This window comes from Chinchilla lanigera, unplaced genomic scaffold (assembly GCF_000276665.1).
Source record: "Chinchilla lanigera isolate Chin_1 unplaced genomic scaffold, ChiLan1.0 scaffold00122, whole genome shotgun sequence".
NCBI classification, from domain to species: domain Eukaryota; kingdom Metazoa; phylum Chordata; class Mammalia; order Rodentia; family Chinchillidae; genus Chinchilla; species Chinchilla lanigera.
In genome coordinates, this window is record NW_004955523.1 from 1,308,769 (window position 1) to 1,326,426 (window position 17,658).

General features: G+C 40.4%; 1 protein-coding gene across 2 annotated transcripts in view; it reads right to left on the minus strand.

Moving 5' to 3' along the window:
• Window positions 1-17,658, minus strand: part of Lin52 (lin-52 DREAM MuvB core complex component) — a 93,884-nt gene that overhangs the window by 58,218 nt on the left and 18,008 nt on the right. Inside the window, exon 6 of one of the 2 annotated variants that reach the window (XM_005409405.2) lies at window positions 1,945-2,235. The exons of the other annotated variant lie outside the window; for it this stretch is intronic. Within the exon in view, the coding sequence (XP_005409462.1) occupies window positions 2,234-2,235 (2 nt within the window). The 3' untranslated portion in view covers window positions 1,945-2,233. Of the gene's footprint in view, window positions 1-1,944; window positions 2,236-17,658 lie in introns of those variants that run through there. 2 annotated transcript variants of the gene reach the window in all.

The window sequence follows — 17,658 nt, forward strand, 5'->3', positions numbered from 1 at the left end:
ACATTTTGAGTTAAATTTTTATTTTTTTTATTTTTGATGAGCTAAATTTTTAAAAACTGCTACTGAATGAAGCCACCTTTATGTTTTGTTAAAAAAGTATTCTTTGGCATTAGCTTTACTGCTAATTTTTAAAATATCTATTATAGAAGTATTTTATGTTAACTACATAATTTTATTAGTATTATATGTCTTAAGTGCAGTTATAGCTTTCGATCAGTTGTAAAGCATTTTATTGCATTCAGTGGTGAAGACGGCCTTCAGTTAACATGGCTTTGGTTGTTGCTTTTGTTTTGGTTGCCTCGGCTGGGCTTGAACTCGCAATACTGCCGGCCTCAGTCTTCCAAATAGCTGGGCTTACAGATCTACTGCTATTCCAGGCCGCTCTCCCTTTAACTTCAAATTTCACTTAAGCCTACCATCTTTCAGGGCTTCATAAATAATCCAATCATTTATTCAACAGTTCTACAGCCTATTATAATCAAGGTTATGTGAAACAGTAAAAATTAAAACTAACATTGGATTCAATGGCCTCTGCTAGTTGCACAAAAAATACTAATATATTAATCTCTCTCTCTATTTCAGAATGTGTTTTGGCATACAGGCAGAAATTTTTTTAAAAAGGTTTATATTTTTCTTTTTTGTTTTTTTGAGGCAGGGTCTCACTATGTAGTGCAGGCTGGCCTTGAACTTGCTTACGTAGCCCAGAGTGGCCTCCATCTCACAGCAATTCTCTTGCCTCAGCCTCCTGAGTGCTGGGATTATAGGCATGTGCCACCATGCCCAGCTGGTATTTCTTTTCTTGATATTAGAAATATCTATGGCAGGTTCTACTCAAAAATTTTAAAAGCTGTATATTTCTGTAGCGGTTTACTCCCTAAAGATTAAAAACACTAAATATCTCATACTTATTTCTTTGAAGAAATAGAAAAATATCTGCAAAATTTGCTTAAAAGGGTACGTTGGCCATATACATACTCATTTATGGAGTACCAACCATACATGAGGTCTGATAAAAGAAAAACACAGTGAATGCCCCCAAAATTTAGAATTTATCACAGTCTGACCTATTGTCCCTAATCCCCCTCAAAATACCTAGCCCTTTTGCTTTAAATACACTCATCCCATCATTCTTGCCACTTTCTGAAGCAGTTCTGGAAGTCTTCTTTTGTCTTTAGTTGAGCTATGACGGCTATCTCAGCGTACCGAATGAACTCAAAATGTTTACTTTTCATCGCTACTGTGGCTTTGGAGAGAGCCAGCAGTAGCACAGTGCCAGATCTAGTGAATAAGGTACATGAGGGTGGCATGATGTCTTTACGAGAGTGGCTTCCCACTGCATGGCACCTGGCAGTAGCATGTACTGTACTTTTTACCACGCCCTTAAAGACACAGAAGAACTGTAGAACTGCTTCCAAAAGTAGAAAGAATGATGGGATAAGTATGTCCTAAGCAAGGGAGAATATTCTGGTGGGAATTAAGGACAATGTGTCTTCTACTGTTAAAAAATTTAAACATTCACCATATGTTTTAATTATTCCTCCTATGATAAAGAAAACAATCAGAAAACTGTATGAACGAAGCCTAAGTCAGAGACATCAAGTCCACACAAGCACCTTTAAAATCACTAATTCTGAACTTTCTCCACATAACCAAAACCTCACACCCTTCTATCGAGTCATTGCTTTTTTTTTGAGTCAGGGTCTCGTTAGGCAGTTCAGGGTGGCCTTGAACTCACTGTACAGCCCAGGCTGGCCTCAAGCTTGCAGTGACCCTCCTGTCTCTGCCTCCCAAGCACTGGGATTATAGGTGTGCGCCACCTTGCGGGGCTGCTATGCAGCCGACCCACCACTCCTGCACGGGCCTTTCGCTCCCTGGCACAGCAGACTGCCGGGCGCCTTTCCCAACACCCACTCTCCCTTCCCTCTTTATTAATTTTTAGCAAAATTACAGAACAGAAGATTCCTTTATTTGGCACCTCAGTCAGGCCAGGTGACTGGGCTTTCTGGGATGCCAAGAGGGCTACCGAAAGGGAAAGGAGGCAGCTGGGGGGGCTGCTTTTTTGCCCTCCCCGCTTCCCAGGTCCTTCTGGCCTGGGCTGAGATGCGATGGCCAGAGCTCCAGAACCCACTAGGTACCCCTGGCATGGAGGCCGTGCTCTAAGAAAGTGGAGTGCAGAGACAAGTCTCAGTCCTTGACGACACTGTGGCCAGGCCTGTCTACATCCAGCCTTCCTTCCTGTGAGAGAGAGAAAAATCTACCAGTGTAAGCCACAATTATTTTGAGTTTCCCATTACTGGTAGCTCACTTTATTTTAATAACCTAGTATCCACACTTTTATTCATTTCAAAGATGCTTTGCCAATACCTTAGCAAACAAAACTGAAGTTTTGTTAACATATACCCCCCAATTCCGTCTAAACTGCATTTTCCTAGTCACAGGAGGCTTTTTGTTTTTGTTTTTGAGACAGCGTCTCGTTATGCATTTCAGGCTGATCTTGAGCTCAATCTGCAGCCCAGGCTGGCCTTGAACTTTCAATGATCCTCCTGCCTCAGCTTCCCAAGTGCCTTTTTTTTGTTTTTTTTTTTTCCACAGGAGTTTAAAATCTAGACATTATTTGATAGTTTTGTCTTTCTGGTCAGTTACAAATTCTCATCTATTTTTTACCCCCAAATCTCCCTGAGCGGTCCCTTCCTTCCTGTGCATTCACATGATCCTAGCCCATGTAAGCAGCTGTTTGCTCTTGAACTGTGACACCCTCTTCGCCAGTCTTGGGAGTTATCACCACACCCTTCAATTTTCTCTAGGCCCTACCAAGTTTTAGAAAATAACTCCTCAGCCTGGTCCCTCGGGCTCTCCAGTCAGGCTCCTCTGGCTTTTCTCACCGCACCTTTTAGTATTCTAACCAAACCATAGGTAGAAACTGCCTCCCAGTCTGCAGGTATCCGCTCCTCTCACTTGCAAATACCCCCGTGTCAAGGCCGGCTGCAGGTTTCACCTCTGCCAAGAAGCTCTCCCTGAACTCTTCACCACGCTGTTTCCTCGCTAGGAACCTGCAGAGCACACTCAGAAAGGGGCCACAGAGCAAGATCACCGTGGTGTGAGCAAGGCCAGAGACTGGGCTAAGGCCAGAGACTGGGCTAAGGCCAGAGGTCCAAAGTCTATCATACAAACAATGGGAAGCTACTGATGCATCTGAATGGAGAAGGGCATGAGGTCCCACGTTAATCTGTGTTTTAGAAATACTACTCCAGGGCTGGGGATATAGCTCAGTGGCATAAGCGCCTGCCTGGCAAGCACAAGGTCGTGAGTTCGATCCCCGGTACCGCAAAAAAAAAAAAAAAAAAAAAAAAGAAATACTACTCCAACTATAGAATGGAGTGGATACTGGAGAAAAGATCAGTTTTATAGCTAATTCAACTGGAAGGAGAGAATACCAGAGATAAAGAAGCTATGAAGAAGAATGTTTGTTGTACAGGGAGAACGTGAGGTTCAATGTTCTGACTCCCGTCTACTGGTAGAAAATGGTCAGCTGCAGTCAAAAAAAAAAAAAAAAAAAAAAAAGGTAAGCAGCAGAAGGAAGGGGAAGGTATAGAGAAAATCAACTAGATAACTCTCCACATTACATTATTTAGGCTTGTGTGCTGACTAAAGGTTGAGATTTATCATGTATCTTTCTCTTTGTACACCTACTACCTTTTTAAGTCACTTCAAAAAAGTTTCAGGCAGGGCGTGGTAGTGCACACCTGTAATCTCAGCACATGGGAGGCTGAGGCTGTGAGTTAAGAGGCTAGCTTGGGCCACACAGTGAGTTCAAGGCCATCCTGAACTATATGACCAGATCCTGTTTCAAAAAACAAAACAACAATAAAAAAAAAGGTTCAGGATATGCTGGGGAGCCAAAATGCATGTCTATAATCCCAGCTACTCAGGAAGCTGAGGTAGGAGAAACACAAGTTTGGAAGTTAGCCTGGGCAACTTCGCAAAACCCTACCTCAAAATAAAACATTTTAAAAGGACTGGGGTGTAGTTCAATGGCAGTTTATATGAAACCCACAGTCTGATCCACAGCAAGGCAAAAGAAAAAAAAGTTCAGTATATGCAAGGACAGTTTTCTTTTTTTTTTTTTTTTTTTTTTTTTTGAGACAGGGTCTCACTATGTAGCACAGGCTAGCCTCAAACTCACGGTGATCCTCTTGCCTCAGCCTCCTGGAGGGCTGGGATTACAGGCATGTATCACCACACCCAGCATAATTCTCAAGAGATCTGTTCAAATATCAAATACACTAGAAGAAAAATATTTGTGTCTGGTTCTCTACCTATATAAAAGGGGCTGCTCTTAAATTTCTTTCAAAACTCCTGTAAGGGAAGAGAAAACTAAAGAGATTATAAAGAGCCTCTTAAAGATAAGGACTGTGGTTCATCATTCACAAACTTAATCTGTTCTATGATTTGGGGAAAGATGGCCACGTTTGTGTTTGTGTGGGAAAGATGCCTGCAGTTGTTTGTCACCTGTTCGCAGAATTTGCAAGTAAAACCAAATTCTGCCAAACACATCAGTCAAGCAACCAAACTGTTTACAAACAAAAGTGTTGTGAAGCCAGGTATGTCAGTGCACATTTGTAATCCCAATACTTGGGAGGCTGAGGGAGGACGATCACTGCAGGTTCAAGGCCAGCCTCGGCCATAAAGGGAGCTCTCAGAAACAAAAAACAAAAAATAAAGAAAAAAGAGAAAGAAAAAAAAGGTGTTCGTGAACAAAGGTACCACTGTGTATTAACATTCCTCCCTAAGACAGTCTCTGTCATGATAAATGGTTGCCCATACACAGCTTTACGCAGTTGGGAAAGAGCCAATGGAACAGCTGAGAATGAAGACATGGGAGAGGTGGTCTTCATCTTAACTTTTGCTGGGCCCACTCTTGAGAAGGAAAGAATGCTCTGAAAGAGAGCGTGTTCAAAATGAGAAGAGGAAAATAGGAAGGAAGGAAGGAAGGAAGGAAGGAAGGAAAGCAAGCAAGCAAGCAAAAGAAAGAAAGAAAGAAAACAAAAAGGTTAGTTATCAACAGTGAAAGCAAAGTCACATTAAGAGGTATTGTAGAGCTGGGTGTGGTGGTGCACACCTGTAATCCCAGAGCTCAGGAGGCTGAGGCAGGAGGATTGTGTTGGGAGTTCAAGGCCAGCCTGGGGTACAAAGTGAGTTCAAGGCCAGCCAACTGCATAGTGAGACCTTATCTCAAAAAGACAAAAAAAAGAGGCATTGTATAAAATGAAGTTAAAAAGGAGTTTTCATTAAAATATAGCAATTTAAGTTGCATTTTCATTTATAAAATAAGCATCACCTGTCTGCGTTCTATTTGCAATATACAGTTATCCTAGGAAGTCATTTGACAACAAACAAAAGAGCCCAAGGCCTGGTATCAATTCCTACCCTTTCCTACCTAATCTCCTAGCAGGCTAATGCAAATCAAAGCAAGCTCTTCGGTGCTGCTGGTGGTGAGGCCTGTACCTTTCCCAAGAGAGGCCTGTAAAACAGGACAGTCACTGACAGCAGTACAATTACTGACACAGATACAGACTTTATGGACATGTTTATCTCCGCTGTAAATCCACACTCTCTCTCCACTCCGATTCACGAGTCATAAAGAAATTGCAGATAATGAAAAAGTTGGGGAAATTTACAGCATGTCGGAAACCTCAGACAGCCAGAAGAAATTAAAGAGCTGACTAGGAATAAATCACACAGGTACAATTAAAACTTCCCCCGTATACCTCCTTCATTTCCAAACTCAGGCACAATCCAAAGGAGCTGATGAAACGTTGAGGTCATGACTCCTCAGGCTGTAATCATTTCTTAACTAACTACAGGTTAAAAATTAGCCAATTCATAGGTCCTGTGTAAACGCTGTTTCCTGCTGCTTCCTGACTTCCTCCGCTCTGCACTGCAAGCACCCACAGCGCAGTTCTGTCTGTAAACAGGCCAAATGGCGACAGGCAGTAACTGTAAAGGTGATGGCCCCTCTCCTATTGCTTTTCCATGGGTGCAGGATGTCATTTACCATGGCACCATGGACTGAGCATTAAAATGAGGAAGTAGCGCTACAATGGGCAAGTCAAATTGGAGGTGTTTTGTTCCCAAATAAATAACCATTCTGAAGGTTTCATGTGATCTCTTTTCAACATTCGAAGGAGATTTTAAAGGACTGTTATGTTCGATACTAGAATAAGAATTACTTCTGCTGATACTTATTTTTCAATAGTGGCCTGCGTTAATGGTCCACACTGTTATGTAACCATCTCTCCATTTGCTGATTAATGTGCAACTCCTGCCATAATATAGTAAATCAGAAAAATTCCAAGGATAAGAATTAAAGCCTATTTCTTAAATAATAAGGCATGGAAGACACCCTTGCTGCTGCCTGCTGTCAAAGGCTGGACGAAAGTGAGCTATTTCAGTCCCTCTATTCTGTAAGGTTTTTCATCAAATCCTCTATGAAGGGAAAAAAGGAAGTTTCTATCACATGTAGATGCTACACATGATGATGAAGCGTCTCTTCCCCAACTTATTTAGATGCAACTAGTAGGTTTTTAAAACATTAACCCATCGCTTCCACAATCTCTCTAAAAAGCAGAAATTCAGAACACAGATCTTAACAGCGAACTCTGTATAACTGAATCAAACCTAGAGTGTCAATAAAGTTGTACGCAAGTCAGTACTGAACTCTGCCCATCTCTATAGGATGATGTTGCAACCAAATTAGCACTGATGCGATTTAGAAACCTGAGCCCTGTCAAGAAATGAAAGTTTTAGAGATATGGAGGAGGCAATTGACATGGCTTCGATTTTGTTCCTATTTGAGCCCTTGATGATTTGAGATCTATTTTACACTTCAGAGAACCTAAGTATCATTTTCATTTTATATATTAAGATTTTATTCTCTATGGAATAAAAACAGTTCCTAAGCATTTCAACCCAGATAATTACTACCTTAAAACTTTGGCCACATGTAGCAACTCTACTCAGTAAGTATAAGATATGGTCTCTAATCTCCTTTGCTTATAACAAAAAATTCCTTAAGCTTATAAATAAGTGTCAGATGGATAGCTATCATTAACAGGGAGTGTTAAATAGAAACAGTTTTATTTTCAAGATCTCAGTTTCTTCATCTTAAGTCAGGCGTGATGGCGCCTGCCTGTAATCCTAGCACTCAGGGAGCTGAGACAGTGAGGCCGGAGGATCGCTGCGAGTTCAAGCCCAGCCTGAACTGCACAGTGAAAGCCTGCCTCAAAAAGCCAAAAATAAGTAAATGAGAATGAATCAAGGGAAAAACAGACACCAATTACAGTATAACAGGGAATCAGTAACATTAGGAAACGAGTGGCGAGTAAATGTTAAATTATTATCAACCAAAGAAACATAACAAATACTGAAACACGATTTTTTACCTGTAAGATGGGCACATATTAAAAACGTAAAATAGCTATGGTTGGCTAAGATAAAGGAATATGAGTACTTGTACTTATTGTTCTTTGAAATATAATTTGGACCAGTTTTTCTGGAGATCAGTTTGGCAACATGTACACGTATTTTAAATGTACATGCACTCTGATCTAACAAAAGATGCTCAGTGTAACATGATTTAAAACTAGTGAAACACTGTAAACAAAGGTCCATTAAAAGAGAATTAAGAAAATAAACTATAACCCTACAAAGCTACTCTACAGTCTTTACACTGATGATTGCTATGTTTCCATAGGTATTAAAAGATATCTGTAAGAGCCGGGGATATAGCGTAGCAGAGCAGCACCTGCCTGGCAAGGACAAGGTTCTGAGTTCAACTCCCAGTACAAGAAAAAAAAAAGACATCTGTAACATGAAGTTAAGCAAACGGGTTGCAGAGCAGGAACAGCTGGATGGCACACACATAAAACTTACATCCAAATATACGTGTCTATCTGCATGTGGATATATATGTGTGTATTTTTCCATCCTTCCTTCCTTCCTTCCTTCCCTTCCCCCCCTTTTTCCCTCCCTCCCTCCCATCCCTTCTCTTCTCCTCCTTCCTTCCCTCCCTCCTCCTTCCCTTCCTTCCTTCCAAAAATAGGGTCTCACTCTGTAGCCCAGACTGGCCTTGAACTTGTGACCCTCGTATCTCAGCATCACGAGTACTGGAGTGACAGGCATGTGCCAATGGAACTGGCTATGTTACCTATCAGAAGACATATTTAGAGGGTTTGAAGGAGTGGGCACCAAAATAGTAATAATGGCTATTTTGAGATAGTATAACTGTAGGTGATTTTTGCTCTCTTTGTATTTTCTGCAGTGAATACATTTTATAGTGGAAAAAAGTTAAGCTTATATTTAACTTAAAAACTGTATGTAGTAAAGGGGCTGAGCATGGCAGAGTACTTTCCCAGCATGCACGAGGGCCTGGGTTGGATCTCCAGCACCAGGTAAAAATACTATACACCACGCTGGGCATGGTAGCGCATGCCTGTAACACTTGAGAGGCTGAGGCAGGAGGATCACAAGTCTCAAAAAACCAAAACAAACAAACACGTACTACCAAAGGATGCTATGACAGTTAACAATTCTTTTCACTTAGATAACCAGTGTTTCCTGTTCTTATAGTCTCTGACACAAAACTGGGAATTTTAAGGCCAGGAATCTATTTTTTTTAAAGTCATTTAAAAATGACACAAGTAAGGGGCTAGGGATTTAGCTCAGCAGCATAGCGCCTGCCTGGCAAGCGCGAGGTTGTGAGTTCGATTCCCAATACTGGGGAAAAAAAAAAAAAAATACAAATAAATTTTATCCTTAGTTATCCCTCCAACCTTAATTAGAAACACCACAGCATCAGGCGTTCTAAGCTGACACCAGGAGTTTACTTAAGATTTACACAATACTTGCTGTATGAATTAAATATATTATCTTAAAATAATAAAATTTTAATGCTCCAAAAAAAATAAGGATCTTCTAGTACAATAAATTCATTCTTCAACTTAGGAAACATGCTAAAACCATTCAGGTACATACTGACAAAGATGACACTACACGATGATATCTAGTTTATTGATAGCTTGCTAGGTGTCAAACACTACCATAGTAAGCATTTTTCAAAAATGTGAAATTCTTTTAAAAGTGAAACTTTAAAGAACACAATTCAGTAGAACTTTATTCACTGTTTTGCAGTTTAATTTACAGAATCACTTATGTTAAGTTACAAACACTGGGCCAGGGATATAGCTCAGTGGCGTAAGCGCTTGCCTGGCAAAACCTAAGGTCATGAGTTCGATTCTCAGTACCAAAAAAAACAGTTACAAATACTACAAGATAATTTTACTATACCAAAAAAAAATGCCATCACTCCCCATTCCATATTCACTCCAGCCTTTGATACTGACCTGTCTTCTTTGGATCCATCCACCCTGCATGTTTCATATAAAAGGAATATGCAGGACTAGGGATATAGCTCAGTAGCACAGCATCTGCCTGGCAAGTGTGAGGTCCTGAGTTCAACTCCTGACACACCAGTCCCCACAGAAAAGGGCTGGGGATGTAGCTCAGTGGCACAGCACCTGCCTGGCAAGCACGAGGTCCTAAGTTTGACTCCTGGTACCAAAAAAAAAAAAAAAAAAAAGAACAGTGCAATGTGTATGACCTTTCACACCAGGCTTCCTTCATTTAGTGTTTTCCAGGTTCACCCATGCTGCGCATATATTTGAGTGTGTGTGTCATACACATGTATGTTATTCATTTATATGACTAACGAACATTCAAAAGATGTACATACCACATTTTATTTATTCAGCTAATAACGGGACACAGGGGTTGCTCCTGCCTCTTGGCTACTGTCAATGGTGATGAACATTCAGGTACAAGCACGTAGTACATGTTTTCTCTTCAATATATGCCTAGTAGTAGAATTGTTGGGTCATGTAATATTCTACATTTAATTCTCTGAAGAACTGCCAAAATAACCACAACAGTTACTCTATTTTACATGCCACCAGCAGTGTATGAGGGATCCAATTTCACCACATCATCACCAACACACCGTGCTCCACTTCTGTGCTGTTAGTTTTTATTACTATTGCCTTCCCAGTGGTTTGAATGGTATCCCACTGTGGTTTTGAAGTGAATTTCCCTAATAACTAATGATATTAAGTACTCATTTTTACATGCTTATTGGTAATTTGTATATCGTCTCTGAAGAAGCATCTATTCAACTCCTTTGCCCATATTTTACTGAGAGGTCGTCTTGTTGTTGAGAAATTCTGTTATTCTAGATAAAAGTTCTTTACTAGATACATAATTAGCAAAAATTTTCTCCCATCCTTAGGGTTGTCTTTTCTTTCTTTTTTTTTTTTGTACGAGGAATCGAACTCAGGACCTTGTGCTTGCCAGGCAGGCACTTATGCCCCTGAGCTATACCCCCAGCCCCTCATTTTCTTGATAATGTCCTTTTCAGAGAAGTTTTTTGTTTTTTTAAATGAAGTTCAACTTATCTGGTGTTTGTTATTTGTGATTTTGGTATCATATAAAAATCTGTAACTAAATTCATTTATTCAAATGAGCTCATACTAAGCACTTTAGAATCATCAATCAATTTAATCCACCTGACAACCCGGTAAGATTTAGGTATTAGTATCACTTCCACTTATAAACAAGGAAAACAAGGCTCAAGGATGTATAACTTGCCAAGGCAGTAAACAGAAGGGCAGATCTGTTTCCAACGATCAGGACCCTGTAATTCCCAAGCCAGGGTTCTCTCCATACTCATAACGTGACGGCTGCCTCTCTAAGGAGGGTGGGGAGAACTGAAATCGTGGTCTTTCTGTAACAATTTCACAGTAGTATTCCACCACTTTCTGCTAGCACTAGGTCCAACTCATATGTAAGAAGATTGAACGCGCATAAACACCAGTTCCAGGGATCAGGGGGACTATCTTAGAGGCTGCCTATCAACGGCATGCACCACCACACCCAGCTGGTTCTGTTTTAATATTACACATTCTCCTGGATAATCTCCCTCTCACCTATAGCTTTAACTAGAACCCATGAGTTGATGACATCCAAAATTCCTATTGGAAGTGCTCTATATCCATATATTCAACTGTCTCCTGGGTATGTTTACCTAGATAATCTACAGCAGTGGTGGTGAGCCTACAGCATATATGCCGCAGTGGGCTGTATCATTCACCATCACGAATGGGTTTGCCATCACTGAATTCTATAGATATACTTACAACTGAACTGTCCACACTTTTCAAAAATCCTCTGTTTCACAGTATTTCCTCAAGGATGAAATCTAAAACTTCATATGCACTTGAATGTGTGTGATGCCAGGCAGCGAAACCAGGGCTAGGCAAGCGTTCTAGTCCAGCCAACCCAATAGCTTCTGATACGTCACTCTTACCGTTCAAGGCTCCCTAACCCCAATACATCCGGTCAGCTCCTAAGAGTTTCCTTTTCGCCACCCAGATTTCTAGAGTTCACCCTCTCTTTTCCAGTTCCACTTCTACCCTTAGTGCAGAGGCTTCCTCTTTTGGCCGGGCTTACCAAAGAAGCCAATCTCGCCTTCCTACCACTGTGTGTAGCCCTCCACCAATCCGCTGGCCTAATCAGCCTCCCTCCCCGTTCCCTCCATCTCTTCTTCCCTTTCCATTTGCAAAAGCTCTATTTCCATTTTTCTCTTCAATTTTGTTTTTCATCCTTTCCCTTCCTCCCCTTCTCATTCCGTCTCTTATTCCCTTTTCAATTTAAACAAGAGCTCCTTATTGCCCTGCCTATTACCTTTTATTTTGCTCTTTATTTAGAGTTTCTTATATAAAAGAAACCATGTGATATTTAAACTTGTGTCTTATTTATTTTACTTAATATGGTGTCAAGGTGCAAGTTTATCCTCTTTAATACTTTAACACGAGTTCTAATGACTACATTACATTTTATTGCATGGACAGACTATGTTCTTATAAATGTTGAACTGTCTCTCTGTGTACTTCTTCATACCCTGCAGACGTATACAGAAGGGTACTTTGAAATCAACCCCATTTGAATTAATTTATGCTCTGCCTGCTGTCCTCTACCGGCCCCACCACACACACACACACAAAAAGGAAAAAACAAAGAAACCCCACTCATAAGGGAATAAAACACTGCAACTATTTTATGACAAAATCCTCTTTGTGTGTAAAACCACTTCAGAGGCTATGTAGGTTTTATGAAATAACTTGACTAATGGAGAAAGATATGAATGTTTATAAGCCTTAAAGGTAATTTGAGGATTTACATATCCTAATTTGTTAGACAACAGAAAAATGAGAAATAATGGCATGTTTTACTTCCCATTATCATAATACGTTTTTAAAAACAAATACTTAAAATTAAATTGACAATTTCTAATTATGAGAAATAACCTTGATCCCTTCAAAGTGGGGTTTCTAGGTTTTATACTGTATTACTACCTAAATGCTAAATGCTAATGACTATGGCTAGATGGTATGGTAATGCATAAAACAAAGAAAACGAGGATAAATTCCAAAGGGTATTTGAGAAATGCTAGTTTCAATACTGTCTTTAGAATGCTTTTGAATCAAATTTCCTGATTTTATTTTTTGAGGTTAAAATAATTTAAATCTATACTTTCTTAAACTTTCAGTCTTATCAACAGATACAATCAAGAAACATGAAAAACGGTGACCTTCACAATTAAAGACATAGCCGGGCATGGTGGCTCATGCTTGTAATCCCAGTACTCAGGAGGCTGAGGCAGGAGGATCATTGCAAGTTCGAGATCAACCTAGGGTACAAAGTGAGCTTAAGGCCATCCTGGACTGCACAGCGAGAACCTGTCTCAAAAAAAAAAAAAAAAATCAAAGACATGAAAAATAAGATTTAGTATTTTGCCTATCTAGCTGGCAATGAAAAAATGATGTTTGGTGCTAGCAAGGATGAAGGATGGGAAACAACTCTGGAAGACGACCCGGCCCTCTCAACCATAGGTCCCAACCATTTTTGAGAATGTGCGGTCTTCACTCTTAGGGTGAATTACGCTAGTGCAGATATAATCAAAATATAGCTATTAACTAGAAGATGCAACAACAGCAAATATTTTAGGTCAGTTACGTCAAATATACAATTTTGAAACTTTTTTCCAGTTAACAAAGAATGACATATCTACTGTACATATATAAAGGCCCTCACAAATTCCTAAGTAACTCTAGGTAGCCATCCAAATGAAAGAGCACTAAAATAGAAGAAATTGTAAAAATTAAGTCATTCCACCTAGAGGCTTAGTGATCTGTCAAAGAGTATAGGGGCTTCACAAATCCATTTTGAAGTTAGGAATGTCCTGTTTCACAAACCCTTCACCCTGAGAGCCAATGACCTAGCATTCTCCGTCTAAAACATTGTCTGTTGCCTAACTGATGACTCAGCACAGGTTTCACCCTGTGAACGACTCCCATTTTGATAAATGCTTTTTACTTCTTTCCAAGAAATAAAGATGTCTTGCCTAGAAAAGGACATATAAAGAGTTATGTGATTTTTTTTTTAAACCAAGTATCTTGCTTCCTCTGACTTCCTCTTTTATTAATTAGGCTCAAAACATCATGGTACACTCTAATTTCAAATTATTCTCCAATACACAGCAGACATTTACCAAGTCCAGAACATTAAAGAGCTAAAGAACATCTACTGTTAGTGTACTTCTCCCGTTCGCACCACCACCAGCCACTCAAACCCTCCACCCTCCCCCTGAACTCTCACAGCAACTTGCTGCCTCTGATCCCCACCACTCGATTCCATCCTGGGCACAGTGCTTCCTACAAGCGTGTGACTGTGCTACTCGAAGTCTCCAGTGGAGGCCTGGGACATAGCTCAGCAATATGGCACCTGCCTGGCAAGCGCAAGGTCCTGAGTTCAATTCCCAGCACCAAAAACCCCAAAAAACTCAACAATGAAACCCTTCCATGGTAGGATTTTTAATGACAAAGGAAAATGCATAAGATAAATGAAGAAAGATAAAGGCTAAAACTATAGAGTGAGAAATAGAGATATAATTAGTTTTAGTTAGGTTTTAAGGAACATGTGTAGACAGGCAAAACTATAAATGTAAACACACGTCCATATGTGAAGGGAATAAAAGGGGGCCATGACATGTATCAGACGTTAGCAATGATCATCTAATGGTAAGGTCATGGTTCTTTTGTCAGTTTGTTCTTTATTTTAAGCAAATCAGTTTACACTAAGTCTCCTTTAGCCGACTATCTCTGTAACCATTACAACAGGCATGTCCAACCTGTGAGCTATGGGTCACATGTGGCCCCACAAGACTGCAGACTTTTCAAACTATTATGTGATCTTTAGTGGTATTTCTCATGACTCAACTGCACGGTGTTGCAGACGCTGTGCGGGAGCGGGTGCAGGACAGCGTGAACCCCACCTCCTGCGCCCACCACACAGTCAGCACAGCTGAATCAAAGCCCACCGGTAGGTACTGGGTGCTGCAGGCCCTGTGTAACTTGGTGAGCAGAGCACAGCAACTGCTGATAATAGTATTTCAACCTCTCTCCATGGGTGTGTGCCTGTAAAGATAGGTGTGGTTGTTATGGGGTAAATACTGTAAGTTTTCTTAACAGGTTAGACACTCATGACCAACAACGAACACACAGTTAATGTCATAGTCATTAAAGTATTCTTTTTTGTCTTTTTGAGACGGTATCTTGCTATGCAGTTCAGGCTGGCCTTGAGCTCACTTTGTAGCCAAGGCTGGCCTCATACTCGCAACAATCCTCCTGCCTCAGCCTCCCAAGTGCTGGGATCACAGGTGTGCGCCACCACGCCCCCTAGTACTTTTTGGAGAACGTATACCTGTCTCCCTACTATCATGGGTCTAACTCCTCACCCCTTGAGGTTCAAGGTCCTTCTCAGTCTGGTTCCTCCCTCTTAGTCTTAGTGCACACAGCCCCTAATACAACCTGGAGTTCTCAGGACCAGTCTCTATCACTCACGTATTCCCTCAGGACCGCTGTGCCTTTCAAACTCTGCCCTGCTTCTGCTGTTCCTCCTACCTGGATACACTCCCTTTACATTTCCACCCACCAAGACTCTATGTGTTCTCACAGTGTATCAGCAATGTTCCAGAAAAGCAACTAGTAGCATTCCCATCTCCCTGTCCACAGCAGACATCACTGATGACTTCTCTGGATTCTGACTCCTTCTCAAAATCCTCAATTCAACAGTCCTAGGCAATCCTTACTGATCAACCCGTGATGACATATAAAATAAAACTGATTTGTCAACACAAAATTAAACTCGTGGGCATCTGCACAGTTTTTGGTACTCTGTAAGAGCTTGTCTTCTCTACCTTCCACTAAGACTCACTCACTTGTCTTATCTCTCTTTCCTATAGATTTTATCTGTACAGCGCAATAACTGTCTTATCCATCCTCATACCCTTACTGGGCGGTGTACGAGGAAGTCATTCAAATGGCTGCTGAACAGGACTGCTCATTCTCTTCCTATTATCTCACCGCTCAAAACGACTAAATATTTGAAAGCTTTATTTTGAAATAAGTAGATTTTTCTGAAAGGTCTAATTATTCTAAATTTTATTTTAGGGAACACTTCTGCTTCAATTTAATATGCTATTGTCTGATATCACATGATATAACCAAGAGTCAAGGATGCATGAAAACCCCGTGGTAAGGATGACCTGAGGTAAGAGAATGGAAATCATTTCAAGGGTCTTATACCCAAGTGTGGAAGCTACTGAATGAAACCACCATGTTTGGAATTTTTTCTACCCATCACCTCACTCAATTGCAAAATGCTGTATTAGAAATCCTGAAACCATGGTAGGTGTGATGGTGCATGCTTGTCATCCCAGCACTCTGGGAGGGTGAGGCAGGAGGATCCCAAGTTGAAGTCAAACCTGGGCAACTTAATGAGATCCTGTCTTAAAGAAAAAAAAAATTTGCATCTTTAGGATTCTCAATTTTTTTTTTTTTTGTCTTTTTGAGACAGGGTCTCATTATACAGTTCAGGCTGGCCTTGAGCTCACTTTGTAGCCCAGTCTCAAACTCGAAATGCTCCTCCTGCCTCAGCCTCCTGCGTGCTGGGATTATAGGAGTGCGCCACCATGCCTGGCAGAAAATTTGAACCCTTATAATTTCTACTTTAATGGCAATCAAGTTCAAAAAAATGTAAAGTTCAACTTGTCCATACTATTTACTCCTTTATAAAAGGCAGATTTCAGCTAAGCTTCTAGATGCATGAATATTTTAGAGGTTAATGTTTTCTGGCAGTTCTTGGTTCTTGAAATTTGAACTTCATCAGGTATGTTTTAAACTTTTGTCAGAGTCACAAAGGATATGTTATTAAAATGTAAAAAATATTAAAGGGCCAGTGATGTAACTCAGTGCAAAGGCCTTGGGTTAATCCCTAGTACATACACACACACACACACACACACACACACACACACAAGATTAAAACTAAAGGCTTCTAAACAACAAAAATATACATTGCTTCAGAAAGAAAACGAATTAACAAAAAATAACATAGTGCAATGAAAAGGAACACAAAAACTAAAAGTCAAGCAAAATGTCAACGAAGTTAGGCAAGTAATCCAGAAAAAAAAAATCACAGAATTTTTTTTTTTCACCTGAATCAGAAAGCTAGTTCAAGAGCTAGAGAAGCTAGAGGTACAGTAAGACTTGTGCTGCCATCTAGAGGTTAGAGACTACATGACATTTCTCCTCACTGAGTTAAGGGCTGTTAATTTAGCTATAACTATTACAGTTAGGTAGACTCAAATAGGCCTTCTTGTTTGTTTGTTTGTTTGTTTTGGTACTGAGAATCGAACTCAGGACCTTGCACTTGCCACGCAGGCACTTGTGCCGCTGAGCTATATCCCCACCCCGTTTGTTTGTTTTTGAGACAGGGTCTCTCCATGTAGTTCTGTCTGGCCTTGAACTCACTTGTGCCCCAGGCTAGCCTTGATCTCATGCGATCCTCCTGCCTCAGCTTCCCAAGTACTGGGATTACAATGCAGGCATGTGCCACCACACCTCTAAATAGGCCTTCTAATGAAAGTCAGGCAAATAACCTCAATGTGAGGCCACACAGATTACCCAGGGTATCCCAATACAAGCTATTCTCTTCCCTCTTCCTTCACAGATTAACATTAGAATGCAACAGAGCTGCCTTGTAGAATTTTACTTAGATGGAGAACAATTTTCAAATACAAATGTACACTTTTATAGAATCATTGTCTAATGGGTAGAGAAATGTACTACACTCCAGGCTAGCTTAGAAGTACAAGTTTCCCTCCTGTACCACCACCAAAGAAAGTTATACCAAATAATTTCTGGGGCCAGTACAGATAAATGTGATAAAGTTTAAATGAGATGTCTCAATCATGTTTACACTAAAACTTTTTAAAACTACAGTGTGATTACATTTAGCCAAGTAACAGCCCCACTGAAATTCCTTACTGAACATACAGGATTAGACTACAAATTAGCAGAAGTAATTACCAAGTAGTGGTAGTAAGCTAACTTCCTTAACACTTTTTAAAAGGGCAATATACTTAATGTGATCCTATTTACCTTAAAAGGCACCAAGCAAGATGTGGTGGCACATGTTATACTTCCA